Source organism: Gastrolobium bilobum, unplaced genomic scaffold (genome assembly GCF_033153095.1).
Source record: "Gastrolobium bilobum isolate Gb01-03AN ecotype WA unplaced genomic scaffold, APGP_CSIRO_Gbil_v1 utg10606, whole genome shotgun sequence".
In the NCBI taxonomy this organism is placed as follows: domain Eukaryota; kingdom Viridiplantae; phylum Streptophyta; class Magnoliopsida; order Fabales; family Fabaceae; genus Gastrolobium; species Gastrolobium bilobum.
This window is the reverse complement of record NW_026897840.1, coordinates 35293-63195: the sequence shown is the minus strand read 5'-3', so window position 1 is coordinate 63195 and position 27903 is coordinate 35293. Positions and strand designations below refer to the sequence as shown.

Here is a 27903-nt window from a genome sequence, read left to right as displayed (position 1 = left end):
GACCAATCAAGAATAGACGAGTGGCGTGGCGACACAGCTTGTGTCTTCCTCCCTAAGCTTCCCGCGCGAATACCCGTAAGAACTTTATATTTAAACTAAATATTTTCTTAATTACCTTTTTTTTTTCGGAGACGGGGTTATTATAATCCTCTCAGGAGAGGCTTTTTGACCCTTATGACCCTTAATTAATAATTAATTATCAAATTGCCCTTCATTCAAAACTATTTCGAAAATTTACCCTCCCAACAAACATAACACCAATCTGCCCATGTTTGACTGTTGACCACGAAGCCTACCCGGGTACACCATTACCTACCCGGGTAATTTTTGAAACTTTTTATCTACCCGAGTATGTAGGGGTGTACCCGGGTAGAGTTCTTGAATCTGGGAAAATGGTTGAATTATTTACCCGGGTATGGATCAGTGTACCCGGGTAAATCGCGTCCAGAAACCCCAATATGTATGGGTTTCGGCCATTGTTGCGAGGTATAGGGTTTTTGAAACCCCAAATCTCTCTCTCTTACCCTCTCTAATCCGAAACATCACACATATTTCATCTCATCATTTCAGAAAGCTGAATCTTGGTGGGACATTGAGATTACATCTCCACACTCCCATTTTGTGCTCAAAAATCCGAACCAACCTCCAAACCCAAAACCTAGATCTAATTTTTGTGTGAGAGATGAGTTCAAGTCCAAAGATGGTTCCTATAGTTATTTACTACAATGGGAGGCATTTTGAAGGTCCGAACGGTGTCCGATTTGAAGGAAAAACAAAAACGATGAAAATCAAAGTGGGCACTACATGCAATGAACTGAAGGAGAGAATTCTTCAAAAAATGGGGTCAGAAGGCATACATTCCATCCACCGCATGATAGCCAGGTTAGAGACTGTAGTGGATATGGATACAATATACTACATTGGAAACGATATAAATGATGATGAAGATGTGGAGTTCGTAACAGATGCGTTTGTTGAATGGAAAGTATTAAAATATATTGAGATATATGTTGAAGTTAAAGGTGATGTTGGACAATCTTCATCTTTACCGGCGCATACAACCACTACTGCACACTGTACCGGTCAAGAAGATACAGTTGTACGATCTTCTGCATCTCCTCAGGTAGCATTGGATGAGGATGAAGACGAGGACTATGTGGACAGCGAAGATGAGGGAGAACCTGAAAGTGCTATTCCATAAGGTGATTCGTCAGACACTGACGTGGACGGTAATTTTGAGGCTGACATGAGCGCCGTAAGTCTCGGTACCCCAGCCTTGTCACCACTTCATGTCGACCCAGTCAGTAGTGGTAAGTTATTAAATTTGAACATTTGCTTTAGACAATTTATTATTTGTGGTGGTATTCATTCAGACAAATGAGAGTTGATCTTTAGATGCAGGGTCTGAGGAGCCATTCTGGAATGAAAGCCAACATTATTCATTCATTAACTGGGCGCACCCTAATGACGAGTTGGAGATCCTATATGGCGATGATGACTTGCACGGAGGTTGGAAGTTAGGAGATCCGTTATTTGTGCAACAAGAATTTGGGTCCAAACCAGAATTGCAACATGCTGTGAAGATACATTGTATGAAGGGGCGCAGGACAGCCATAGTTGAAAAAAGCGACGAGTCAAGATTTGTTATGAAGTGTAAAAACCATGCTGACGGTTGTCCCTGATATATGAGGGAAATTAAGCCGAAGAAGGGAGCTAATTGGGTGGTCCGTAAATGGGGTCAAGGTCACACATGCCTAAATCAAGGCCTAGCACAGGATCATAGACAGTTGGATTCAAATGTCATTTGTGCGGCTATAATGAGTATGTATTCTACTGTGTATTTAATGATTCAGATTAATTGAGAATATGGTAAAGTTAATTTTTTTTTTCCAGATATGTTAAAGGAAGATCCATCCACAAGACCAGCTCTGATACAGGAGAGGATACAGGGAACATATGGATACAACATAACGTACAGGAAGGCCTGGAAGGCAAAAATGAAGGCCATCGTTAAGTTGTTTGGTGACTGGGAGTACATCCTACCCGGGTAGACCAATTCGTGGTACCCGGGTAGACCAGTTGCAGATGCTGTTGCAGATGCTGTTTTGGCCATTTTTTTTGCATTTTGGTAATTGTTGTGTAATACCTACATACAGTATGACTTGGGGGTGGATTGATTTCGTAGAAATAGGATGCAGTAATCAAGATGTGCGCCAATGAAAGTTGAACATGAATATTAAAGTACTTTGGGTTGAATTGATTTCCAAATTAATTATGACAATATTAATGCAAGGTCCCATACTAATGCATAGAACCAACAAGTCTGAACGTGCGCAAAACGAAAATTTCATTCATTCAAATTTTGAACATCCAGTACAAAAACATCCATGCAATGTAGGTAAAGTTCCTAAATGTACCAAAATGACTACATTACATCAAACTAAATCAATGATATGAAACCCTATGGACACACTAATCCGATGGCGTGTCCTTTCCATTCTCTTCATCCGATTGTGTGTCATCCCCATTGTCATCCTCCTCCTCCTCCTCCTCCTGAGTATGGGCACCCTCGCCAATTAAACCCTCCAAGCGTGAAACCCTTGTGTCCAACCGTGCAACCCTTGTGTCCATCTGGTTCCGCCACTTGCTCGTGCTCTGTCTATATCCTCTAAAGTCAGTAGTCAGATCATATATGGATGCCATGACATGATCAAGTGTCCATCCACCCTCAGGAGGAGCTGGTGGTCGCCGACTGCGGGTGGGACGTTTCGGTCTGACATCAACCTCAGCAACGCCATCATCATCGTCATCATCATCAAGGCCTACATCATAAACCATGAAAAACACATCTTATAAATACCACATTAAAAAATAAACAACACAAAATTGCATAAACTCATAAAGACCAACACATCACCTGCAGGTGCATCCTCCATCTCAGCATCGTGGTGGAATGGGATCTCAGGTGGTTCTGGTGCCTTCTTCCACGTCCAGATACCCGCTCTGTTCGGTAGGATCCCACACTGCTTCAGGAGCCTCTCACCAAATATAGCATTCCAGCCTCTGGCGGTCTTCAAGGTCTCTGTTGCCATAGGCACTCCAAATCTATGCAGAATCTTCTGCACCAGAAATGCAAAAGGCAATTCAGCCTTCTTTGACTTGGCTGCCTTCCACATCAGTATGCATATGTAATGCCTCCAGTTCACCTGCTGACTGTGAAGGAGGGCCCACAGGATGACAAAGTCCCCTTCCAGCACCTTTGAGTGATTATGCGGGCGCTGGAAAATAATATGTGTCACCACATAATGAAGAATGCGAGCAGAAACTGACAAGTTGCTAACAGGATAATGAGCAAAATGACCGGGCTCATCGTCTGCCCTCCTAGTCTCTGTAACAATGGTCTCCCGGTTATAATCACCAAATATATGATGGTTGTCTCCATCATATAGTGCTGCTCCTGTGACACCATCAAAATCGAACCCCAGTAGCTCCGTCCAGATAGGAGCAGTCATGATGATATCAATCCCGCAGACACGGGAAGTCAGCTCGCCTTGCGAGTAGCCAAGGTTCTGGTAGAAGGCTCTTACCATAACCTCTGAGTATGGGCACCGCATCTCCGCCAGGTGAAGTAAATGTGTCTGCTCAAGAAGCGGCACAATGTTAAAACGCTCTAGGTTGAAGAATGCCGAATCCAGTGATTTCGGTTCGCAGATCTTCCGGGTCATGAAAAACTTCACGAACTTCTCGTGTGAAGGTATGTCATCCTCAAACAAATATCCGAACGTCAAGTCCGGAGCCTCACTCGAAGCAGCCTGGGGCTGAGAGGATGACGACCCATCGTGACGACTCTTGGTTCTTCTCTCGGAATGGGTCACTGGCAGCTTTGAAACGCGTCGAGAGGTCATTGTGTCACACTATTAAACTGAAAAAATAACCAAAATCAGAAATTAGGGTTAGGGTTAGGGTTAGATTCAGGGTTAGGGTTAGGGTTAGGGTTAGGGTAAGCGTATGACATACAAATTGATAAAATAATTCGGACAGAATCAAATGATATAAACGAAAATACAATGAATCAGAACAGAAATCATAACATAATTGAAAAAACTGGAAAAAAAAGTGCACCTTTGATCGATTTCAATCGGTAGAAGGCAGAGAGGTTGCAAGGTCCGCGAATGATGATCAGAAACAAGACGAATTGGTGCAAGATTATGCCTGAAATCGCTCAAGAAGACACTCCTCCAGCAGCTCTACTCGGGTACCCCTTTTGTGGGTTTTCGAAATGGGGCTGCTGGGGTATTTTAAAACCCTACCGTCGATGTTTACCCGGGTACACTGCTCCTTACCCGGGTAAATAATTCAACCATTTTCCCAGATTTAAGAACTCTACCCGGGTACACCCCTACATACTCGGGTAGATAAAAAGTTTCAAAAATTACCCGGGTAGGTAATGGTGTACCCTGGTAGGCTTCGTGGTCAACAGTCAAACAGGGGCAGATTGGTGTTATGTTTGTTGGGGAGGGTAAATTTTCGAAATAGTTTTGAATGAAGGGCAATTTGGTAATTAGTTATTAATTAAGGGTCATAAGGGTCAAAAAGCCACCAGGAGAAGGTAAATGAAACGGAGAGGATTTCGAGGATGGAAGACTGAAGAACAATGAAGAAAAAAAAATTATTTAGGATAGGGTTATTGAAAAAAAAAATTATTTACTTACACTTTCTCCTACTTTTAAAACTTTGCTTCGTTGAAATGAACTTCACTAATTTATTTACTTTAAATTTCAATTTTTTTTCATAATTATACTTAATTAACTATTTATAAATTCAATCTTAAAATTTCAATTATAATTAACTATTTATTAATTATATTTTTTTATCCTGAATTAAGAATGAAACAATCTTCTGTCCCCCTAAACTTCTAAATACCAAAACAAATGTTATGCAAATATACTTTATTTCAAACTTATTACTATTTATATTTCGTTGTGTATTTATGCTTTATAAATTTAATAGTTGTTATGTTTTTTTATATTATTATTGTTATTACTATTATTAATTTAACAAAGTCTGAAAAAAAATTATATCATAATATTTTAAAAAAAATAAATAAATTTCATATTTTTACAAAAACAATATGAATTTTTTTTCGTGTATAATAACGTAAAATATGTTATTTTATTTGAATTATATACCTTAGATATATAATCCAATATATGTATAACTCGTTTGATGGAAGAGTCTCTTTGAACAATTCACTGACTAATAAATTCCTACAATCAGACATGGATGAGTCATGAGACTGTTTATTTTTTAAAATTTCAAGAGGAAAGTACGCATTCCCTCTGAGCATACTAGAAGATTGCTACCAAACATAATAAAACTCCACTGGCAAAATGCGAAAGTCGGATAAAAAACCGTTTATTTGACACTTGCCAGCTTGAAAGAAGCGTAGGAGGTGGTAGAAGTCACACAAAAAGACGAACTATTTGTAATTGTTATATATGGATTCCGTTAATTGATTTAACACCAGTAACTGTTCGGACTTAATTGCTTCCATTTTATAAAAATGAATCGAAATTGCATAATTTAAAATAAAGGGATTAAGTTGTTACCTTTTCCAATCTGAAGAATAAAAATTGCAATTAAGTCTAAATAAAATTAAAACGAGTAAAAGATGCAAAATGATCTTAAACGGAATACCATAAATGTCGAGAAGTCATTGAAATATATTTAAATGGTTAACTTTCTTTAACATAAACCAAGTCCTTTAAAGCCCTCGTTACATGATAAGCACAACCTTGACCAACAATACGGCGTGACAATCGAGAGCATTTTTAATAAAAATAAAAAAAAACCATCCGAGACTCAACCCAGAGATATGCAATCCGTTCCCATCAGCTATGGAGACTCCAATGATTGGAACACGCGAACATAGTTCGCCGATTAGAACAGCCATCTAAAATGCTACCAATGTCTCTCGAAAGGAGCAAAATAAAACCAGACAGTGCAAAGTGACTCTTAAAAGATTATTTCTTCTCCTCCTCATCTGATGGCTTGTCTTCGTTCTTCTGCTGAGGCTGGATAAAGAATACAATCAGAAAACTGATAGCAGCACAGGAAATGGAACAAAATACCACGTGGGAAAAAAAAAAAACCCGTAGAAATCTGAGACAGAGCAGTAGGCATAAAAGATGATAAAGCTTGGTGGCAAATTAGCCTTATTGCCTCAGCAAAATAGTCTATGGATCCATTACAAAAAAAAAAAAAAACAACAACAACCTTCAGGCCAAATTTACACAAGCATTTCTCAATATGCTGTGAGCATGAACAGTTTGTTATTGTCCTTCAAGCCCAATATTAACCCTCCAAAAAATTCAAAAAAATAAAAATAAAAAAGAAGAAGAAGAAAACAACACTAATGAGAGTGAGATAAATACTAACTTTTTTATTATGAACACTCATTTTCTTGTTCAACCTAGAAATCAAGGACGTACTTTCTGATTATGTTTTCATATTAATAAAGCCAACTATTGTCCTCAAAAGCCATTAAATGGGCAGGCATTATAAACATTTGAAAAAGAGTGTCCAAGCTTAGTAAGAAAACACCATGCAAATCCAACTATTGCTGAATATAACAATAATAATAATCATATCAATTAGAAGAGAAGAGAGAGAGGGGGGGGGGGGGGGGGGATTTCAAGGATATCGTAGGCCAAGTAATCCAATTATGCCTCTGTTGAAATTTTCCATAAATCCAATGTTTGTTTTTACATAGAAAGACTAACCTCGGACTGCCTTTGCATGGAGGCCAGCAAATCTTTGACAGAAGGGTCATTCGGGTCAACCCCAGGAAGCTGCAGAAGCAATGAATTATTACTCAGTGCAGAAAATATAGCACATCAATCTTTTATGTTAAAAGATTATCAGACATACTGATGCAAGGATAGAAGATACAAAGGATTGATCTTCCAACAATTTACTCATGTCTGATTGGCTTGGTTGGTCTTTTGTACTATCTGCTACTGACAATTGGAGAGCTGCATGCAGTAAAAGATCAGAAACCAACAAAAAATTACAACCGCCACCAAAGCTTTCTCATGTCTTAAAACTCTAAAAATATGCTTAATTTAACCCTGTGTCCAGATCAATACTAAGCTTCTCAAAGCAGAGAACACTACTGTTCTACCAAGCCCAACCCTCAAAAAAAGTAATTAGCAAAGTAAATGTGTAAATGAACAAACCCTATATATTGAAATCATTCCTTGATGGAACCTAATATTCTTAATCTGAAAGTGATGGAGACAAGCTCCTTACAAACACTAATTGCAGAAAAATACACCAAAAGACCCCTAACTCACCCTTAGAACCAACACACCTAGGTTCCTAGAGATCCCCAGTTCCCCCAAATATTCACTTAATTCATGCCTCCCTCACTACACACACTTCCCCTCCTTTTATCCTATTCTCTAAGTACCTTCTAGAATAACAATAGACAGAGGGGTTTACTATAATTTCCTGGCAGTGCAAATGGCTCAAGAGTTGAAGCTTTCGATGGTCAAGAAAAACACATACTCTATGGAAATTGGGGATGAACAAAGAGTCGACAACCAAGGGCTGTATAGGAATGTGATACTGCCATTGCCATAATTGAAAATCACTCAAGAGATTTGGTCAAAATGCTTCAAGCAATGGGACCTAGGTGGAAGTTTTTTTTACATCGCCTATCCTCTTTCTTCACCTTGAGGACAAGGTGAGATTTGGAGGGAGAGTATTGCCGGGCTGAAAGTGGTGAGTGGGTTGGTTAGTTAGGGAATTGTTCTAAAAGGTTCCAAGAGAATTAGATAAAAGGAGGGGGAATGTGTGCAGTGAGGGAGGTATGAACTAAGTGAATATTTGGGGGAATTGGGGATCTCTTGGAACCTAGATGTGTTGGTTCTAAGGGTGAACTAAAGGTCTATTGGTGTATTTTTCTGCGATTAGTGTTTGTAAAGAGCTTGTCTCCGTTATTGTTTTCATCACTTTAAGATTAATAATATTAGGTTCCATCATTCCTTCAAACCAAAAGGAATAAGAACTCTCTCTACTTCTTCACTAAAGTGCAAACAGATGACAAATCCTCTCGCACCATGTTGAAATTTGATAAGTTGATTAAATCTCCCAAAATTCCATAACTAGTTCAATCATCGAGCAATATAACTATAAACAATGCACTTCTCATAAATGGAAAAGACTATGGTGTAAAAAAATAGGCTTGCAAAACACACACCCATGGAAGAACTGTGAAGCATGAACAGTAAGACACTTCAAAAAGGAGTTGTGTCCATGGTTCCATAAAGGAAACATAAGACACCATGTGACACTTCAATGCCTAATGGGACACTTAAATTGTGCTGTGTTACAGTGTCCATGGCTATGTTGTGTCTCATCTCCATGTCAGTGCTCCTTACATGAATAATGCATAAACAACATAAAAACTCACCAAGAGCCAACTCAGGATCATCCGTAGATGCTTCTGACATATCGGTATCTTTTACATCATGGCTAACGGCAGGATCATCCATTGACATTGCAAGTGCCTGCTGTAGTAGGGCAGTCTCATCATCCTGTTTCCATTTGAATGTCAGCACAAAAAGCAAAAATACTACAGTCTGATGTAAATTTATGGGAAGAATGGAATAAAACATTAGAATTGATTCAAAAGCAAAGCTGGAAGAAGCAAAAAAATTTAGTAAAAAATATAATGCCTTGTATATCATATCAACTAAGGAAAGAGAGATTGATGTTGGGATACACCTTAAAATGCAAAATGTTGCCAGAAATAACAGTTTCCAAACTGCCTGTATACCCATAATTCTTATATCTCTCACAGACACACTTGAGGTAAATTGCAGACCATAAGTACGGTATGTTAGAGAATAATATAAACCATTAAAAAGGCCCTCACCCAACACCTTAAGGTTTTGGGTTGAAGTGGTTCTTTACATGGTATCAGGGCTTGAGTGACCACAAGGTCATGAGTTCGATTCTCATCGCCCCCCCACTTTCTAGTGGAATTAAATAAGCACAAGGTAAACCAAAAAAATTGGGCCTGTGCAATACCCACGCTTCAAGCCCAAATGGCTCTTGCGTGAGAAGATATGTTAGAGAATAATATAAACTATTAAAAAGACCCTCACCCAATACCTTAAGGTTTTGAGTTAAAATGGTTCTTTACACTATAGAAAAGAAAAATGTAGTTTTAAACTAGCATGTCTTTCATGTATATTATTTTATATTACCTGGAAATTATGAGTATTTAGATACAATACATTGCTAGTAAGCCAGTAGAAATCAAATTTATTTCATGTTTAGCTGTGGGACATAATAGCGGAGTAATAAAGACTGCAGTGACTAGAGGGATCACCATAATTGGGGCAGAGGCAATTATGATGATGAAGTGAGGATGCGAGTAATCATGTTGTAGCTCCAGGAAAGGTAGAAAGAAAATCAATGGCATGGTGATTCATTAGTGATAACAGTGGTAAAAGTAGTAATAACCGTGATACAGTGGAAAGAGCAAAAATTGTCAAATTGATGGAGCTGCCGAGCTGCGCAGGAGATTGAGATAGAGTTTGAGATGGTTCCGTTTCAGATATTAACATTAATGAACGGGTAGGTTACTAGGTTACAACCAATTTGGTGCTAGCACTGCAGTATGGAAAAATAATTTAAAAAGGACAAATAATGGCAAGATTGCAGTCTAGATTGTCTCAAAAGGCAAGCCTTACTGATTTTAATAGACCTCCCAGGAAAATTTAAGTAACCCTGGACCCATTATCATCCTTGGATGTTTCAAGTCTAGTATGCCTTTGTAATTTAATTACTCCAGAACTAAATAAACTATGAAATTAGTTCTACAAACTATTATATGCAATTAGATAATTATATTCCAATCGTGCAAGGAGCGAAACATGCAACACAAATACATAGATAAATGCAACAAAGGCACCAACCGTCAAATCATTTGTCTTATTCTCAGCTTCAGAAGTTCCTGCACTGGCACGCTCAGTCATTGTTGCATCTTGTGAGCTGGCTTGCTGCTCACCTCCTTTCTCTTGTTTGGCAGCATCCTCTGCAGCTTTTTTTGCTGCTGCTTCCTGCCTGGCTCTCTCCTCTTCCATTGAAACTCTTAGAGCAAGAGCCAATTCAGGATCCAAGTTTGGATCCACACCAAAATCAAATCCAGATACACCACCAGCTGCAGCTGCAGCTGCAGCAGCGGCAAAACCACTTCCACCTTCCCCATCACCAGTAAAAATTGGTGTACTGCCACACAGAAATGTTACATGAATATCCAGAAGTTAGATCACAAATTCTTACATTGAACTTATATTTAAGAGAGAAATAAGAGATAATACAGAAAAAGTACAAGATCAAATTGATCCGACAAACCTTATAAGTACATCAGAAAGAGCATTTGGACCAGATGGGACATGAACAATGTGGCTGGTATCATTATTGTTAACAGCTGCAAGGAGTGCTTCAAGCTTCTCTGTCTTTCCTTCATCTTCTTCACCAAAATTGACAATATCAAGTGCTACACTATTCTTTTTCAACTTTCTCCCTATCATCTCCAACATTTTCTTTTCATGCTTGACAGGACTATATAATATTGATTGAGATAGTTAAGACAGAATAACCACAATAATAGAATTTGAATACAGCATGAAATATAACTAAGTACACCTTCCAGAAAAGACAATAATCCTTTGCTGCTGCTTTTTGTTTTGCCGATGCTTAAGAGCCAATTGTGCCACCTGAATGCCAGCAGCTAGGTTCATCTCACCACCTATTTCTAGTCCTAAATTAGGAAGAAAATAAAATCAAGCTTTTCACAAGCAGAAGAATCCCCCAAAACACAACATGGCAGATGGATATGCCGCAAACTTGTCCAATTCATGTACAACGTTTCAGAAATAATTTTGCAGAAAGTTCAACCTCACCAATAGACATGCTCTATAAAAGCGACCTTAAATAGCTGGTACTAACATCCAAAAAGAAAAGAGGCTCAATAATTCAATTAAAAAAACAAAACAAAACAAAACAAAATTATTTTCATGAATTTCAGCATAATCTGTTTATCCCTATCTCCTTTTACATCAGCATTAAGAAATTATAGGCGACTAGTCACAATCTTATCATAATTTTAGAGGTTATGTCAATGTCTTAGGGCACATGTTAAGGAATAAAAATCACATATAGAATTCATCTTAATTACTTGAAGAAGAAAGAATTAAATGGTTTTAGGATTCTCGAGATATTTAATGCTTGTACAGTTGTATGTTTCATCTCAGTTTCTATTTTTCATTTTTTAACCTATGTCCTAAGGGCAGAGATTAACAAAACACTAATTTTACTACTAAAACTTAAATATGAAATATAGCCATTTCATAAGGTAGCCAATTGAATTATCACTCATACCAAATACTTTTCCAATAGGTCATAGACTAAATAATAAATTTGGAACAGCTAAAAAAGAAGAAGAAGAAAAAGAAAGAATCAAGTAAAGCATTCAAAAAATAAAATAAAAACTGACCATGCATGCAAGCTAAGATCTTGCCCAGATCACTGGTAGGGGTGACCAAAACACGAACGCCCTTCCCAGCCATTGTGAGAACTCCCACTGTATTTTCCGGATTAGACTGTATTATTTAAAATCAAAGCACATTCGTCAGCACAGATGAACCCTGTGCAATTATCTGAACCTAAACATTAATAGAACACTTAATTTACCCTATCCCAATCCAGCCATAATATCCCGAGTTTTCTCTATTTCTAACTAATTTTCCAATGTAAAAGAGTAGAATAATGTATGATTTAACTTGACCTGGGTTTTAGCACCGCAAATGAGATTGACAGCGTCTGCTTGAGCTTGAAATCGAGAAGGAGCGTAATCGCCGTTACGCATCCATTCAGAATTGTCAATACAAATCATTGTCGCCTGTTGAAGAAATCAATTCAATGAAAAAAGTGTTCCCGTAACATCATCAAGAAAAACCCTAATAATTAGCATGCTATGGTTAGTTGAAATCAACACGTGGAGAGAATAAGGGATTACCTCAAGCACCATCGTTGCAGATTCAGAAGCTAAACGAAACGAAAGATCGAGTTTGAGAAAGAGAGAGAAGGAACCTCGTTCTGGAACCCGTATGTAGTGAACTCTAGGGGTTTTTTATCTGCTGTGAGTCCTGTGACTATAACCGAGTACTTAATTCTCTTGAACCAATATTATCAATATATAATTGGTTTCTGTTTTCTAAAACTACTTTAATAACTTTTTATCTAATGTTAATCGAAACGATGTTGTTTTGGGATGAAAATTATGGTGTTTTTGTAATTTTAATTTATTTCAGAGTTACAATAGTCTTTATCATTCTAATTTTTTAATTTTTAACTTCAAAACAACATCATTTTGATGAACATTAGATAAAGTTATCTAAAGTAACATTATATACTTTTTCCCGTATATAATATAGGATATGACCTATAATATAATATCTTTAGATTATATAAGATTGATTAAATTTTAATATTATTTATGGTTTGATATGATATTATATAAAGTAATATATTGTATAAGATAATATAATTCAATATTTGATAATATATTATATAATATTAGATAAGATGAAAATAAATATTTTTAATAAAAGTATCCTTTAATAAATAATTTATATAATTCTTTCAAATATGATATTAACTTTTATAAAAATCTATTGATTAGTGTGTTCACAAAATATATTAATTTTATAAAATAAAAATTTATAATATTTTAAAAATTAAATTATTTTTTATTTTAATATTTTGATATTAAAATAATATATTAATTCTTGATAATTGCATCATCTAGATGTTAATACATTATAATTAATTCTTTATCAGGCATAATCTCACTCTCTTAGGCTTGATTAAGTTATACATTATTTTAATGTATTAAGAGACTGCTATATAAACTTAGGAGGATGTATTGGATTAAGATTTTAAAAGATATTTTTTGAGGTAAAAAATCTTATAAATTTTAAAAGACTATTTAGAATTGGAGAGGCTTTAAAAAAAATTTAAAAGACTTTTTTTACGATCAAGATTTCCTAAGATTGGATTTTAAAGAATTTTAATATAATTTATAAGATTTAAAAGGATAATATGAATTTATAAGATTTTAAAAACCATATGAATTTTTAATAAATATTTAAAATTACAAGAGTTAATAAAAAAGGGAAGGTTATACTTTTGTTTATAACATTTTACAAACATATTTTAACCATTGATTTTTGTCAATCAACGGTTATCATTCATTGCAAATTAAATATTAGTTAATGAGTTTTATTTGTGAAAATAATAATCGTTGATTGTCGAAAATCAACGGTTAAGATATGGTTGTAAAATGTTCTAAACAAAAATAGGTTGTAAGTATAACCTTCCTCACAAAAAATAAAATAACAAAGAAATGCAATAAAATTAATAAATAAAAATAAAACCTAATATAATTTTCTCAATGAGTAAAACATAATACAATTTTTAACAAACATTCAAAATTATTAAACAACAACTTTTCACATGTCTAAAGTTATATTAGTTCTTCATGCATTAGTATTTTTTCGTTCCTGCTTTTGGTTTGACCAATGAGGTGAAATTATATTCTACATTTGGTATCAAAGCTATGCATATATGATTACTCAATTTTTTTAATTATTAAAATAATTCTAAATTTGCATATAGAACCTAAAGTTCATGATAAAATTTTGTTTAGGATTTTTTGGAATTGATCTTGAAAATCTTGGGGTTTTTGTTCTACCTTATGATAGTTTTCTAACCATATATCATATGCATATTTTCATTGAATATTCTAAAAAAATTTCGAATATGAATATTTGGATTTTATTACATGAACATTTAGAAAATTTCTCAAATTTTTTTCAATCAATACATTGAAACCTAAAATTATTTTTGGGCTTTTGAAAAATAAGTTTTTAGTTATCTATTGACACAAAAATTGTTTGAAATCGTTTCCTATAGTGAATGAATTTCGTTCATGAATGTATTGTTACAAAATATAGGGTTCATATTATGTAAGTTTGAATCTTTCTTTACATTGATATTGTTTCATTGATGTAAAACAAAAATTGGTTTGAGGGTTTTAGTTTCCGTGTTATTTTTTCACTATTTTATGTTATTTTTAATACAAAAATCAAATCTTTTTGTGCCAGGAAAAATTAATGTATTGATTGAAAAATCATGACTCATAGCTTGAAAAATCACTTTTTAAACTTTCAAATTTTCTCAAAAAAAAGCTAAAAAATATGTTGTTTTTGAGATAGATTTTACTATACGATAATCACACCAAATAACTTATACATCACACAAAACAAGCCTTGATGCAAGAAAGAGCTTTATAAATGATTGGGCCTAAATTAGTGGGCCGGTTCCCAAACTTAAGCCTGTTAATTTTTTAAAATCTATTTAATCTGTCAAAAAAAAATTAAAAGACATCATAATATTAAAAACAATTGTATTTGATTTGATTTATTAAATAATTTAAATACTGAGTAAAAACACAGTTCAAGAAACCACACTGAATTATAATTTTTTAAATATTTATTAAATTAAGTGACAAAATTTTGTCCACGATATAAATAGTTAAAAATAAATAAATAACCGTTGTCCCTTTATTTTTCTAATTCTATTATTGCATATCAAAAAAAAATTATAATAAATCTCGTGTTATTTTACAGTATTTATGTGTATTAAACAAGGGATAGCATAACTTTTTTAATACAATACATCAGCCATCAAACTAACAACACAAAGAAATATCATATTACTCAATTGTTTATGTGATGTTATTATATATAAGGAAAAGTTTACCAATGCCCCTAAGGGGCGTTTGGTTAAGGCTTTTAATTTGGTTCCCCATCCAAATGTAATTGGCATTCAAGGATTCCTTTGTTTGGTAGACAGAATCGAAAAATTGTGCCATGCTTCTCCTTTCCCAATCCTTCCACAATCATGTGCAAAACGATAGGGAAATCACTGTAGCATTGACCAATGTAAGTGTGGTACTTTTAGTAAAGGCTAGGCAATCCAAAAAAGATGAAGGAACTCGTTACCGTATTACCTTCGGCTGTTGTACACGTTTACATCTCTGAAACTTCGAATATTAACCCTCCTCTAACCCTCTACTACTGACCCTCGATTGGTGGTGTATACTAGTTGCTTGCTCAGTTTGGTGGTTTGAGAAACGTACCATCAGTGCTTGCAACTCCCTGCAAAAGAAAATTATAGTAAGGATATGTTTTGAGAGTGATGTATACCAGTAGACATAAGTCGCTGAGCTGAATGCCTTTTACCATTTTTTGTCTTTCAATGTCGGTCAAGATAGTCTTACTTTTGTGTGTTTATTATCCGTCGACGGTTACTCACGGATGTGTTTTAACCCATCTTCAGATTCAAAAATTAAATCAGGGGTTATTTTTGGTATTTTAACATATTTACCCATCATTATTTCACCCTTAACCAAACAAAGACTCACAATATTTAACCCAATTTTTCTGGTAAAATTTTTGCCAACCAAATAGGTTTTTTTTTAACTTTCCTACCTAACTCACTTTCCTACCATATTACTAGTAATTGCATTTACCTGGTAAAAAAAAATATCTCTTTTACCAAACGTCCCTTCTAGTTTGCTTCAGAATCACCAATGCCCCTATAGTTTGCTTCAAAATCATATATGCCTCTGTAGTTTTTTTTTATTACATATGCCCTTGTGCTTTGTAAAAAATAAAAAATCACAGAGATATAGGTAATTCTGAAACAAACCACAAGAACATTGTTAAACTTTTCCCTTATATTTATATTGTTTCTCAACATGCATTATTGCATCCTTCTCCTTCTAACATTTTAAAAGAGATAATAAAATGTCCAAGTCCAATAATACGAGTATTTTTTCATTATAATAAAAATTTCTTATTAGCATTTACCAAAAAATAATAATTTATCATTAGCAACTAGAAAATAATAATAATAATAATAATAATAATAATTATTATTATTATTATTATTATTATTATTAAAGGAGAAACTCTATTGAGTCAGTTTGGTACGTCACCACAAATTAAGAGAAAAAATTTTGAAAAGTGATTTTATCATAACGTCTTATATAAACTTCATCTATTAATTGTCCCCTCACATTATAAAAATTACACAAACTTAAGATTGATATTTAATTTTTCCTTTTGCAAAGGTTTAATATTTTTCTCTACAATATTTCTCCATCTTGAATAAACCATAAAGATTTATAACTTAACACATATTTTTTCAAATTTTAGAAACCTAGCTCATTTTTTTTCCACATTTCAAATTTTAGATTTATAAAAGAGAAAATATTATTATGCCAATACGTAATTAAAAATTGTTTTTTTTTTCTGAACACATGCATATGTCTCTTTTTGTCCCCTAAATTTTAGGTTACGACTTAAAACTATATACATGTTATATCTTTTAACAACGTGAACTTTTCACGTTATTATCATTTAATATGTGAAGTGATGTACCATCGAACTTAAATGATTGAGCTGAGTCTGAGTAGAGATGATACAGGTTTGCAATGCACTAAATAATGTGACAGAAAGTTATAAAAAAGAGTAATTATATTGACAAATTTTTTTTTTACAAACTTATAAATTAAACTATGTCTCTGATCGGTAATACTCTACTCAAGAGTGTGTGTATTACCGGTTAGACATAGTATAATTTATAAGAGTTTGTAAACAAAAATTTTATAAATATAACTTTTTTCTATAAAAGAAAATGTATTCGAAGTTAATTCATCAAACTGTATACAACACAAGCAAAGCAATCTCAAGACAGGGGAGGTGGAGATGAATTATCTTTTAGATCATGATCATGATCATGATGATCTTCTTCATATCTTGAAAATGGTGCATTTCTTTGGATCATTGACACGTCATCAAGATGAGAGAGACAAATATCTTTACTTCCTGAGGAACTTCCTTCCTCAGTGATTAAGGCACTAGAATTCGATGATGTTGTTGATGTTGCAGTAAGGAGTGGAGAAGAGGAACTTTGTCTATCCTTCACTCTTCTCTGCCATTTAGAGAGTGATTTTCTTACATTTTCAGAGACCACAGATTTCTTGAACTTTGAGCCCATCTGCATTCATATGATATAACCAAAGTCTTGAGAGAGAGATTAAATGTGTGACTGAGTGAGTGTAATTGCACATGTGCTTGTGTAAGAGAGGAACTAGAGTTTAGGAATAACTATCACCAACAAATGTTTAAATTACTGAAGAAACTCGACCTGTGTGATGATAACATAGAGAGGAAAAGTTATAAAGCTGCACCAGACTTGAGAGATGACCCTGTAACAACAAAGAGAAAAAGTAGATATGATTTTGGTTGAATTGTGATTCAATTTAAATGGTACAAAGAGAAGGAACAACATTGATAAAAACTAAAGTATACCCGAATGACAAACGGATCACAATAAACGTTCGGTTGTTCATGAAGCAAGAAGGTTCTTTAATTTCCCACTGAACCCAAAATAACGCCAATAATTAAACATTATGCAAATATCCACTTCACAAAGGAAAAGCAATAACAAAAGCAATGACAGTTTCTTACCAGGGACCATAGGAATGTTGCCATTTCAAACGCATTCTGCAAGATAACAAAAGGGAAAAAGAAATTAAAAGAAGTTTATGTGCAATGAAATGTAAAATGAAAACCCAATGTTACTTACCAAGAAGGATATCAATTGTATTAACCGCAACAAAAGCCTTGGCTTTCTAAACCAAAAGAGCTCATCTCTTAAGTTAAACTGATTATGTTTCATATGTGGGCAACGATCTATTATTTCAACAGCTAACTTTACCACCACTCGATGCAATTTAGTACCAATTATGAGGATCAACTATAATGCAATTCAATACAAGAAAAACCATTAGTGAAGTGTAACTACTAATAGAAGGCAAGTGAAAAAGCCACAGTAAACGTCGTTAAGACTTACAATTGTTGGAACGAAGGAAAGCCAAAAGTAAAAGTTGCTTCCTGAATGAAAATTATGGAGTTTAATTTCAGACTAGGTCCACGAATAAAACTAGCATAATATTTCAGAAACAGAACACTATGTGCCAATGTTAATGCGAGACTATATGCATGTTTACTAGTCCAAAATTAAATTGATATTTTCATCATTATTGTGAGGCCTCCGCAAAATATAGTTGCTATTATCCGTTATCACCATTCACCACATTATCAGGAAATTGCACCCCATCTTTATAGAGATGTAGCTATCAAGATATTATTTCTAGCGATAACTCTCACTGAATTTTTTGTCCTAATTCAAGGAAGAAAATGCTTACCAAAAGTAGATAAAAAAACATTATGATGCATTTGATTTCTGCTTGTACCTCTTCCCATGATATGATGATAATATAATATATATTCCTACAGTTTCACTCAGAAGGGTTGCCCAAGCTAAAAGACCTGGCAACTGCTAAAGTTCTACGTTCTATCCTCTATCCAAATATGCATTTACCAAAATCAACAGATTCTTATTACAAAAAATAAAATAAAAAAAATATCATCACATTCTGCACTGTACAGACTTCAGACATTTTGAACTTTTTATAGCTGAATTAACCTAGCTAAAACAGATGATTTGATCAAGTTGATGAAGATCATAACTGAATAAAATACTTCTTACCTTAATTTAAAATTCACATAAACTTACCATGAAAATTAAGAAAAATACAGCATATGGCATATATCCAGAGAGGCACACTGTAAAACAAGTCCAGATGAAGCTATCAAATTCATTTTCAAGAATCAGAACAGAAAGTAACGCTAAAATAAAAAAGGTGGAAAAATAAAGTTAGCCATATAAAATCTGATGACTATTTTAGAGTACATTGTGAAAGTCTATTTAGTCTTACGGTAACAAATTATGTTAACTAAATAAAGCAAAGAAAGAGTACCTAAGACCAACGATGTCACGAAATTCCTCTTCCATGCTTCGAAGCATATAGTTGTGGAAATCGTATGTTAGGGGAAGCTCATGATTCTATAGAACACCAGAAAAAGAAGAAGAAAATGTAGAAATATTAGCTAGCAAACTAAGTTTGTCATCTTCACTTCCACATTCCTTTTGCACAATGAGAAAGCAGGCTAAAGAGGTTGTACTTTTCCACTCATATCTCATGAGTCACGATCTTTCCTTTCTCTTTGTTTTCAGTTAGATGGGATTGTACAAAAAATTTAACATTTACTACAGTGAGGGAATCCAACATCTCCATTAATTTCCTCCATCAACTTGATGTTGCATCATTCAGTTGAAAACTATGGACTTAGTGCTTATAAGATACATCTTTACATTTGATGGAAGTACAGTTATATTGTCATAAAAATTACTCACGGTAATGAAGCCTAAGCGCAATGCCATGTAATCAGCTCGGTTTATGGAACTCCATAATTGGCGGCTGAAACATAACTGCAATATAGGTTCATCAGTATTCCAAGAAGACAAGGAAAAAAGCTACTTAAAGTGCCAAGAAACATTAAATGAAGAAAAAGTATCCCATTTTTCGTTCAGCAACATGCTGCCATTAAAAAGCTTATGCAGGAGAAAAATGATGGCAAGCAGTCAAGCACACAGTACATTGGCATACTTCTGTGGTTGGAACTATCCTTACAGCACATGTTGAGGGGGAAGGGGCAAGGGGGAAGAAATTTTAATTAAGCAGTTAACATAGTTGAACTACAACTATATCTAGAAAAGAAATACATTTGGATTGAATTGTTCCTTTTGCAATTAAGATATGATTGATAGAATTGATCCATACCATAATTTTTTGGTTCCAACAATGAAATAAGAACAACATGTAATGATAAACCATCATGAATAGATGCAACATTTCAGGCATTTTCAAAGACCTTACACGTGAGGACAAAATAAAACAAAACAAAAAAGACTACGTAGAGTACCAGCCAAACAAGAATTTTGTGATGACTCCAAGGATGGGATGTCTGGTGAAAGATGAATGTACCAAGCCGCCTCAATCTTATGCTTGATGTATTTTGTGAAGTATCTAAACTTGGACAATTTAATAAAAAACAATTATAATTTAAAAGAGATCAAAATTAATGTATTGCAAAATAAACTAATTACTGGCTCATTGCAGTTATCAGATACTCAGAACCTTGTATACTTTGTATAGCTATAGTCTTCGCTTCATATTCCCAAGTTCTCCAGCTATATATCTGAATAAACTCTAAAATAAGAAAATTAGTGTCTGACTACCAAAGTTAGAATAAAAAGAAAGTTTGATCATGACTATTTAAACCTTGATGATGGCCAGGGCAACAGCAACAAGGCTATAGGAAACATGGGTAACCCCAAGAACAAACACAAAGCGATGAAGCTGCTCAAGGCTTTCATAAGAAGCCAATGATTGGTGACCCTGTGAAGCAAGTGACAAGTTTTCAGTGAAATGTGTACCTGTGAAGTTCACTTTAAATAGAACTATTTATCAGAAGCGAACCACTGAGAATAATTAGTTTACTTGCATTACCAAACAAAGATTGAAACACTTTGGACATGAACAAGAAGGGATAGGAAAACTACCTCAGCACAATAATTATGCAGGCCAGTGTTCACTTGGTCTTTGAGAACTGTTTTATTTGAATATTCTGAATTCGACCAGACAATACGTTCCATTGTGCCAGAATTGTTTTCCATTGCACACGGAAAAAATTTGCTGCTTAAAACTGATGACTTAACGCAAATCTTTGCCACAAAAATAATCCAATGACCCATCAGCAATGACAGAAGCCCAAAAAGCATTAGTTCTGCTTGAAATAGATACAAAAATTTCAAAGTAGTAAGTTCTACTCATCCAAACGTGTATATATATATAAAACAAAACAAAAAAAATGATAATGGAACTCGTTTGGGGTTACAACTCCCTACCTTCTTTGATCTTTTCCAGAGCGGAAAGCAGAGATTTTCTCTTAGTTCTGTCCAAAAACTGTGACATTATACAATGAATAAGAAACCTATGAATGAGAGAAATTTGAAGGAGAGAAAATAAAGCATATACTTATGTACCTTTTCCAATTTTTTTAATATGCCATTAGACAAGAAACTAAAAGAAACCAAGAGAGTGATCACAGTTGCTACAGCCCAAGTGGGGGTTTCAGCCAAGGATCTTCCTTCGCCCTTTTCTCGCTCCATGACAACTATCCTTCCTCAAAACAACACACACTGTCATGAAAATTATGTGCTTCTGTGGGACTTTTATTTGCTGTCATAAGATGAACAAAATAGACCTACTGTATGTATGGTCTCTTCAATGCAGAACATAGTTTTGGCCATTAATGTGGAGATGTAGTAGGTGGTGGCTTTTTGCTGTGGCAATATGTTGAGACCGTCTCCTCAAAATATTAATAAGCACATGCATGTGCTGCCACGAACCAGTTGGGCATAATGGTCCCATTAACTGATCTCCCAACCAACTCAGGTACGGTTAACTTGTCTTTTTCACCAATATTCATGCCATAGATACAACATGGGCTTAAGAAAGTTTGACCAGGACTCTTGGAAGATAATTTTTCAGCTTACTTAATCTCACTCCACATGTAAATCATTATCTTCAGTGTGGGGGGAAAGGGAAAAGGAAGAAAGACAGATTCCTAATAAACCATAATGTATCATTAATGGACCCAAATAGAGCCAAAGAGTATACCAAATTACGTGAAGATTATGGACCCTCTTTCCTTTTAGCAATGGTGATTAATAGCAGTAGAATTTATGATAAGATATGTAAGTTGAGTTAATCATATATTTCACAATTGAATAGGGGTTGGACTACCGTGTATTCATTTATTGATTTGAGAAAAGAAAAAAGTTGCAATTTCTAAGGGAGGGGGGGGGGGGGGGGGGGGGGGGATACAAACTTTTGATGTTTTGCTTTATTTTTGAACCACTAATAGAAAACTTTATTCAACAAAAACTTTGCCAGCAAGGCAATCATAACAAATTCTAGCAAGGCCAGTAAATGCCATAGATTACAATGGACACAGAACTTGTAGACAATAAATGAAATGAGTCAACGACCTTTATAAAAGTCCAATTTCGTTTTTCTTCAGTTAAATATCAAGATAATCAGATCATAAGTCTGTCTTTTATGCACATGAACAAGAAGACTAATTAACGAGACTGTTCTGAATGGCTACCCCAGATAATCTTTGTGTATATGCACTTCCAATAGATACAATTGGAAACATAGCTTCCCAATATCTAATAAGTAGAACTCATGAACTCTCTGAAGTTGGTACATATGGATGGATGCGGTATCTCCGTGATGAAACCATTAAGAAAGAAAGATGAATGATCCTACTATAACTGATTATAGCTCCTCTTCGGCTACTGGTGTTTTAACTGGAAACCTGTTCTTAACCCAGTCTTGATAACCTCCTCCCATGTCGTTTACATTCTTAAAACCCTACCAATTAAATCAAATCAACACAAGTTAGTCTTCTCATAAACTGCGTGGCACATAGCAAACCAGAATAAGTAAAAAAGGAAAGCATAATAAGTTACATTACAAGAATAATGGCTAGACTATTGTTCAGATATTTGAATTTGAGACTGAATTAAGATAAATAAGTATGCAGAGGAACAAGAATTTCATATCCAAATGAACAATTGATGACTTCCAATGGTTTTTATTAAATGAGTGATGAAATTCGTTTTCAATATCTTGAAGAATATACTAAAGTTGACATGAGTTAACTTACATCAGCCAGAAGATCAGCAGTTGCATACAGAGATCTCACCCCACTTTGGCAACCCTGAAATGCAGATTTCATATAAGAGATAAGAAATTTGGCTTTAACAAGGATTAACCAAGGACAGGTAGAAACTGTAGTTTGTACTTTGAAGGGAAAGAAATGAAAATGGTAAGTAACCAAGAAAATAATGGTTACCACTTACCACAATGAGATGATCTTCTTTGTTGCAAGCAGATGAAACCTCCTTCAGAAAGTCTGGGTTCTTCACCTTGCCTGCTCTCCAAAATCAAAAGATGTTATACATTATAACCATAGAATTTGTAATCATAACATAATGATAAACAAAGATAGATGTATCCCAAAACTTATGAGATATTAAAAAGTTTCCTACCCTTGGATGTATCCAACATGTATGGAATGTTAATGATCTTATCTGCATCCACGTGCCCTTTCTCGAACTCTTGCACCGTCCTATTAATTACAAAAAAAAAAAAGAATTATATTCTTTTTTGAAGAAACAAACACTATCAAACATTAAAAACCATATAAAATACAAAGAGACTCGGATTAGAAAGGAAAAAAATAAAATAAAATAAAGTTCCTTAATATTTTTTAAAGACCCCCCAAAAAATTATTATTCGTTACCTAACATCCAGATAAACGTAGCCGGTCTGGATCAGACCCTTGACTGCATGTACATCAATGGTGACAACCTTTGCTCCTAAGCTACCAAAGACAAAAAGAAGAAGAAAAGACAACCAACGAGGTAACAAGGCCACAGAAACAGCCATGTGGTATGGTAAGCAAAGCTAAGCTTGAATGCAAATGTGTAGAATAGAATTTTGTCAAAGCGTTCAAATCGAATAAAACACATGCTCAAGCACGCTATTTATATGAAGCTAGCAAGCATGTGGATTTGGCTGGTCAAGTCTCTATCTAGGGGCTGTGCTGCTTGGTTTAAAAGAAAAACAGTTGAATAAAGATATGAGGAAAAATACATTGGTACTGTTACTGCACCGCTAATGGTATATATACGTAGCTGTTTGAGAACGAGACACTTTCGGTAGATGGGTTTGGTGACACGCCTGAGTCCAGCTACATGAGAAAGGAAATCTGCACTTTTTGGGTTTTCACTTTTCACTATGATGTAACACCGACACGGTTTATGTTACGGTGTTAATTAACATTGTTAAGCAACATTTAATAATCTGTGTATGTACAATTACATCAAATTGCTAAATATTGTTTCTACTACAAGAGTGATATGGAGTACTTTTTTATTTTAGTGATTAACATTGTAAGATGTTTTATTTATTCTTCAATTTATCATATGTGACTTGTAGATATATTTTTTTGGTGACTAAAATGGAAAAATATAGGTGCCTGCCTTCATTCAGGGGGTTCACCCAGTTTTGATAGTGGTATTGTGTATGCTAATACCACTGACAAACGCACCCTGGTATAAGTGTTCCACTTGGTAAATTTATTATGATTGTTAGGTATAATTGTCAACTAAATTTATTAATTTACCAAGCAACAAAACTCTCTTTGTCAGTCCCCGCAAAGGGGTCCATTGCCACGTTGAAAAAGACCTCTACAAAATTTGACGTGGCAAGACATCCCATGAATGAGAGCCTTACACATTAAATGAGAGAAAAAAAAATTTGATAGAAAAAAAAATATTTTTGCTGACATATAATATTTTTATTGGTATGATGCATGAATCTTTGGTACAATAATAATAGCAAAGATTTATTCGCACTTAAGAGGACATCACTCGCATTTCAAAATCTTGTCTTGGGCCGAGTTAAAACTCTTGGTTAGAGCCAAAGTTTATATAATAAGATTTAGTTAAACTTCATTGGAGCTTTAATTTGGAAATTCGCACAAAAAAAAAAAGATCAGTTCACATTTGCAATGCATCACACGAAATAAAAAGCCATGTTCTAAGTCCTAACAATCTAACGAGTGATATGCTATTCAAGAAATAAAACCGTGGCCTATCACCGTCAACATATTATAGGGGTGGCAATACGGGTCAACCCGACACGACACGTTTTCGACCCGTACACTATTTGACACGATCCTGACACGACCCGTTTGTAAACGGGTCACAAAACACGAACTCTGACACGACCCGTTGCGGGTCACGGGTCGACACGACACGACCCGTAAAATTTAAAATTTAAAAAAAGTGGGATTTTTTGAAAAATAAATAAATTAAAAACAATAAAAAAAAAGATTAGCTTCTGTTTTTTGAGATTTTTAGTTCCTTCTATTCTTTTCTATACTAAACAATGATTATATATATCAATATATAAATGAATAAAAATAATAATATAATAAAATATTTAATTAAAAAATAAAAAAAATGATACTGTGCGGGTTGACACGCGAACCCGCGGATTGACAAGTGACCCGACACGAAAAAAACGGGTCACATTTACACAACCCTGACACGACCCGCCCTGACCCGCGGGTTGACACGACACGTGATTTGACGGGTCGTGTCACGGGTCAACCCGCGGGTCAATACCTATATTGCCACCCCTACGTCAACTCCAAAAAGATATATTTAACTGAAATTGTATTTGTTATTCATCATAATGACACTCTATTTTTCTATTATATGATTCCGGGACCAAATACATGAAGGGAACATATATAAATAGCAAATGACTGACACCGTTGAAAAGACAGATTTAAAGCGAAAGCATATTCATAGCATTCAAGTTCTCTAGTTCTTAAAAGTTGTTCTCTATTTTCTAGTTGTAATCATTATGTCGTTATTCACTGGGTTTGCAGGTGGGAAATGGTTAGGATTTGTCTCAGCCATATGGGTTCAAGCAATCTGTGGAAACAATTATACTTTTGCCAATTATTCCGATGTATTGAAGAGTCTAATGGCTCTATCCCAGATGCAGCTTAACAATCTCTCCGTTGCTAAAGATGTTGGCAAGGCTTTTGGTGTTTTATCTGGTCTTGCCTCTGATAATTGGTCAACTTCAGTTATACTCATGATTGGAGCCATCATGGGATTCATAGGCTATGGAGTTCAATGGCTTGTTGTCAGCCAGAGAATCAGTCCACTCCCTTATTGGCTGGTAATTATACCTTTCTTCTCATAATAGAATATTCAGTTCATTACTATTCCAAATCTAGTTTTAAGACAAAAGTCAACGGGGTAGATGAATAAAGCAATTTCCACTATAAATTTCAATTTGTTTGATTCCTTCGCATTCTTAGAGAATGATTTTGTAACTGTGTTGTAGATGTGTATATTCATGTGTATGGGGGGCAACAGCTCAACCTGGATGAACACCGCAGTGCTTGTGACTTGTATGAGGAATTTTCCACAAAATCGTGGCCCGATTTCTGGTATTCTCAAGGGTTATGTGGGACTCAGCACAGCAATCTTCACAGATATATGCACTGCTATGTTTTCCTCAGACCCCTCTATGTTTCTACTAATGCTTACCATTGTTCCTGCTGTTATTTGCATTATTGCTGCTCTTTTCCTTCATGAATCCCCACCAGCTTCCACTTATGCAGAAGAGAATCAAGAAACTCAATTCTTCAATATATTCAACTTGATTGCAGTTGCAGTAGCTGTTTACCTCTTGGCCTTTGACATCAGTGGACCTCATGGCCATGTTCTTTCCTTGGTTTTCACGGCAGGACTTCTTATCCTGTTAGCCATGCCACTTCTTGTTCCTTTATATTTGGTCATCTTCAAACCAAGGTCTAATCTTGACAAAGAAAAACAGATTCATGAACCATTGCTTGCCCAAAAAAATTTAGCAGAAAAGGAAGAGAGGCAGGATAATGAAGTGAGTGCAGGCACCAAGGTGGAGGAAGTTGAAATAAAACAAAAACCCATGATAGGGGAGGAGCATACCATCATTGAAATGGTAAAAACTATTGATTTCTGGGTTTTGTTTGTGTCCTTTCTATTTGGCGTAGGAACAGGACTTTGTGTGATGAATAACATGGGTCAGATGGGACTGGCACTTGGTTACTCTGATGTTTCTATATTCATTTCATTCATTAGCATATGGGGTTTCTTTGGACGCATTATTTCTGGTTCACTCTCAGAATACTACATCAGGTTTGTTCACAACCCTATCTTCAATTCCAAGATAAAGGACTCCTTTTGTTAAAACCCCAGAAGGGATCTTTCTAACAGCTCTTTCATTGACTTTGATGTTATGATTGCAGAAAATCAGCCATACCAAGGCTAGTTTGGAATGCTGCTTCTCAAATTTTGATGGCTCTGGGTTACATTGCAATGGCCATGGCCTTGCCAGGATCACTTTATATTGGTTCAATGTTAGTGGGAATATGCTATGGAGTCCGTTTCACTATAACACCAGCAGCAGCTTCAGAGCTATTTGGCCTCAAATACTATGGCTTATTATACAACATCCTCATCCTTAATCTTCCTATTGGTTCATTCATCTTTTCTGGTCTCATTGCTGGTTATCTTTATGATGTTGAAGCCACTAGTGTGCCTGGAGGGGGAAACACTTGCATTGGAGCACATTGTTACATGCTTGTGTATGTGATTATGGCCTTTGCCTGTGTTCTGGGATGTGCATTGGACCTGTTGCTTACAATTAGAACAAAGAATGTCTATTCCAAGATCCACCTAGAGAGAAGCCTTGTCAATTCTATAGTACGCCCATGTTCAACACAGAGATGATTCTCTTTTGACTTTTTTTACATAGGCTTAGGAAATTTTTTGGGTAGATTTTTACACTTTCAGGTTAGAAGATGATTGCCAATATCTGTTAACCAAAGTGCCCTCAAATTCGAAACGTTTTGTGTATGTATTCCATATATTATTCTACACTTGCTGGAGCAGTTGATTTGGCTCAGCTCACTACATTGAGCCCTAATCCATATGAGTAAGATCAAAATGTTCATAAGATAAAAGTCTATTTGACTAAAAAGCTCATAAGAACTTGTCATGAACCAATCTATTAAATTAAAAAATATATATAGTTTAGGTTTACCTTTAAATGGGCTGGCTCTAGCCCACCCTAACCCATTCTCA

At 34.9% G+C, this 27903-nt stretch overlaps 4 protein-coding genes across 4 annotated transcripts; 1 reads left to right on the top strand and 3 right to left on the bottom strand.

The window, feature by feature from the left end:
- Positions 1-5710: 5710 nt before the first annotated feature.
- On the bottom strand, positions 5711-12229 carry LOC133310757 (26S proteasome non-ATPase regulatory subunit 4 homolog). Its single transcript, XM_061511740.1, has 10 exons — positions 12095-12229; positions 11864-11977; positions 11573-11678; positions 10723-10837; positions 10429-10638; positions 9990-10302; positions 8477-8600; positions 6931-7034; positions 6783-6851; positions 5711-6074 (listed from the first exon to the last, which is right to left on the bottom strand). The coding sequence occupies exons 1-10, from the start codon at positions 12104-12106 to the stop codon at positions 6024-6026; spliced, it is 1218 nt and encodes a 405-aa protein (XP_061367724.1). The 5' UTR covers positions 12107-12229; the 3' UTR covers positions 5711-6023.
- Positions 12230-16893: 4664 nt separating this feature from the next.
- On the bottom strand, positions 16894-21288 carry LOC133310774 (MLO-like protein 4). The gene is made up of 15 exons (XM_061511761.1): positions 21163-21288; positions 21025-21082; positions 20680-20903; positions 20399-20515; positions 20255-20315; positions 20040-20143; positions 19471-19545; positions 19034-19119; positions 18786-18839; positions 18064-18100; positions 17797-17967; positions 17679-17714; positions 17520-17587; positions 17356-17416; positions 16894-17205 (listed from the first exon to the last, which is right to left on the bottom strand). The coding sequence occupies exons 1-15, from the start codon at positions 21286-21288 to the stop codon at positions 16894-16896; spliced, it is 1590 nt and encodes a 529-aa protein (XP_061367745.1).
- An 822-nt stretch (positions 21289-22110) lies between these two features.
- LOC133310775 (thiosulfate sulfurtransferase 18-like) lies at positions 22111-23638 on the bottom strand. Its single transcript, XM_061511762.1, has 5 exons — positions 23493-23638; positions 23239-23318; positions 23050-23120; positions 22854-22907; positions 22111-22558 (listed from the first exon to the last, which is right to left on the bottom strand). Exons 1-5 carry the CDS (start codon positions 23636-23638, stop codon positions 22463-22465), a joined length of 447 nt encoding a protein of 148 aa, XP_061367746.1. The 3' UTR covers positions 22111-22462.
- A 1989-nt stretch (positions 23639-25627) lies between these two features.
- Positions 25628-27549, top strand: LOC133310780 (protein NUCLEAR FUSION DEFECTIVE 4-like). Its single transcript, XM_061511769.1, has 3 exons — positions 25628-25951; positions 26120-26955; positions 27066-27549. Exons 1-3 carry the CDS (start codon positions 25628-25630, stop codon positions 27547-27549), a joined length of 1644 nt encoding a protein of 547 aa, XP_061367753.1.
- The last annotated feature ends 354 nt before the right edge of the window (positions 27550-27903 follow it).

Excerpts from the sequence above, each read along its gene's own strand:
- LOC133310757 (XM_061511740.1), bottom strand. Across the intron at positions 10,639-10,722 it reads ATTATTGTCTTTTCTGGAAG|TCCTGTCAAGCATGAAAAGA; the intron begins GTGTACTTAGTT and ends AATATTATATAG. Across the intron at positions 10,303-10,428 it reads CTTTCTGATGTACTTATAAG|TACACCAATTTTTACTGGTG; the intron begins GTTTGTCGGATC and ends TCTGTGTGGCAG.
- LOC133310774 (XM_061511761.1), bottom strand. The coding sequence starts at position 21,288 with ATGGAGCGAGAAAAGGGCGAAGGAAGATCCTTGGCTGAAACCCCCACT. Across the intron at positions 20,516-20,679 it reads TGCATAATTATTGTGCTGAG|GGTCACCAATCATTGGCTTC; the intron begins GTAGTTTTCCTA and ends CTTGCTTCACAG. Across the intron at positions 19,120-19,470 it reads TGCGCTTAGGCTTCATTACC|AATCATGAGCTTCCCCTAAC; the intron begins GTGAGTAATTTT and ends GGTGTTCTATAG.
- LOC133310775 (XM_061511762.1), bottom strand. The coding sequence starts at position 23,638 with ATGGCTGTTTCTGTGGCCTTGTTACCTCGTTGGTTGTCTTTTCTTCTT. Across the intron at positions 22,908-23,049 it reads AAGAAGATCATCTCATTGTG|GGTTGCCAAAGTGGGGTGAG; the intron begins GTAAGTGGTAAC and ends TCTGCATTTCAG. Across the intron at positions 22,559-22,853 it reads CTGCTGATCTTCTGGCTGAT|GGTTTTAAGAATGTAAACGA; the intron begins GTAAGTTAACTC and ends TTTAATTGGTAG.
- LOC133310780 (XM_061511769.1), top strand. The coding sequence starts at position 25,628 with ATGTCGTTATTCACTGGGTTTGCAGGTGGGAAATGGTTAGGATTTGTC. Across the intron at positions 25,952-26,119 it reads GTCCACTCCCTTATTGGCTG|ATGTGTATATTCATGTGTAT; the intron begins GTAATTATACCT and ends ACTGTGTTGTAG. Across the intron at positions 26,956-27,065 it reads CTCTCAGAATACTACATCAG|AAAATCAGCCATACCAAGGC; the intron begins GTTTGTTCACAA and ends TTATGATTGCAG.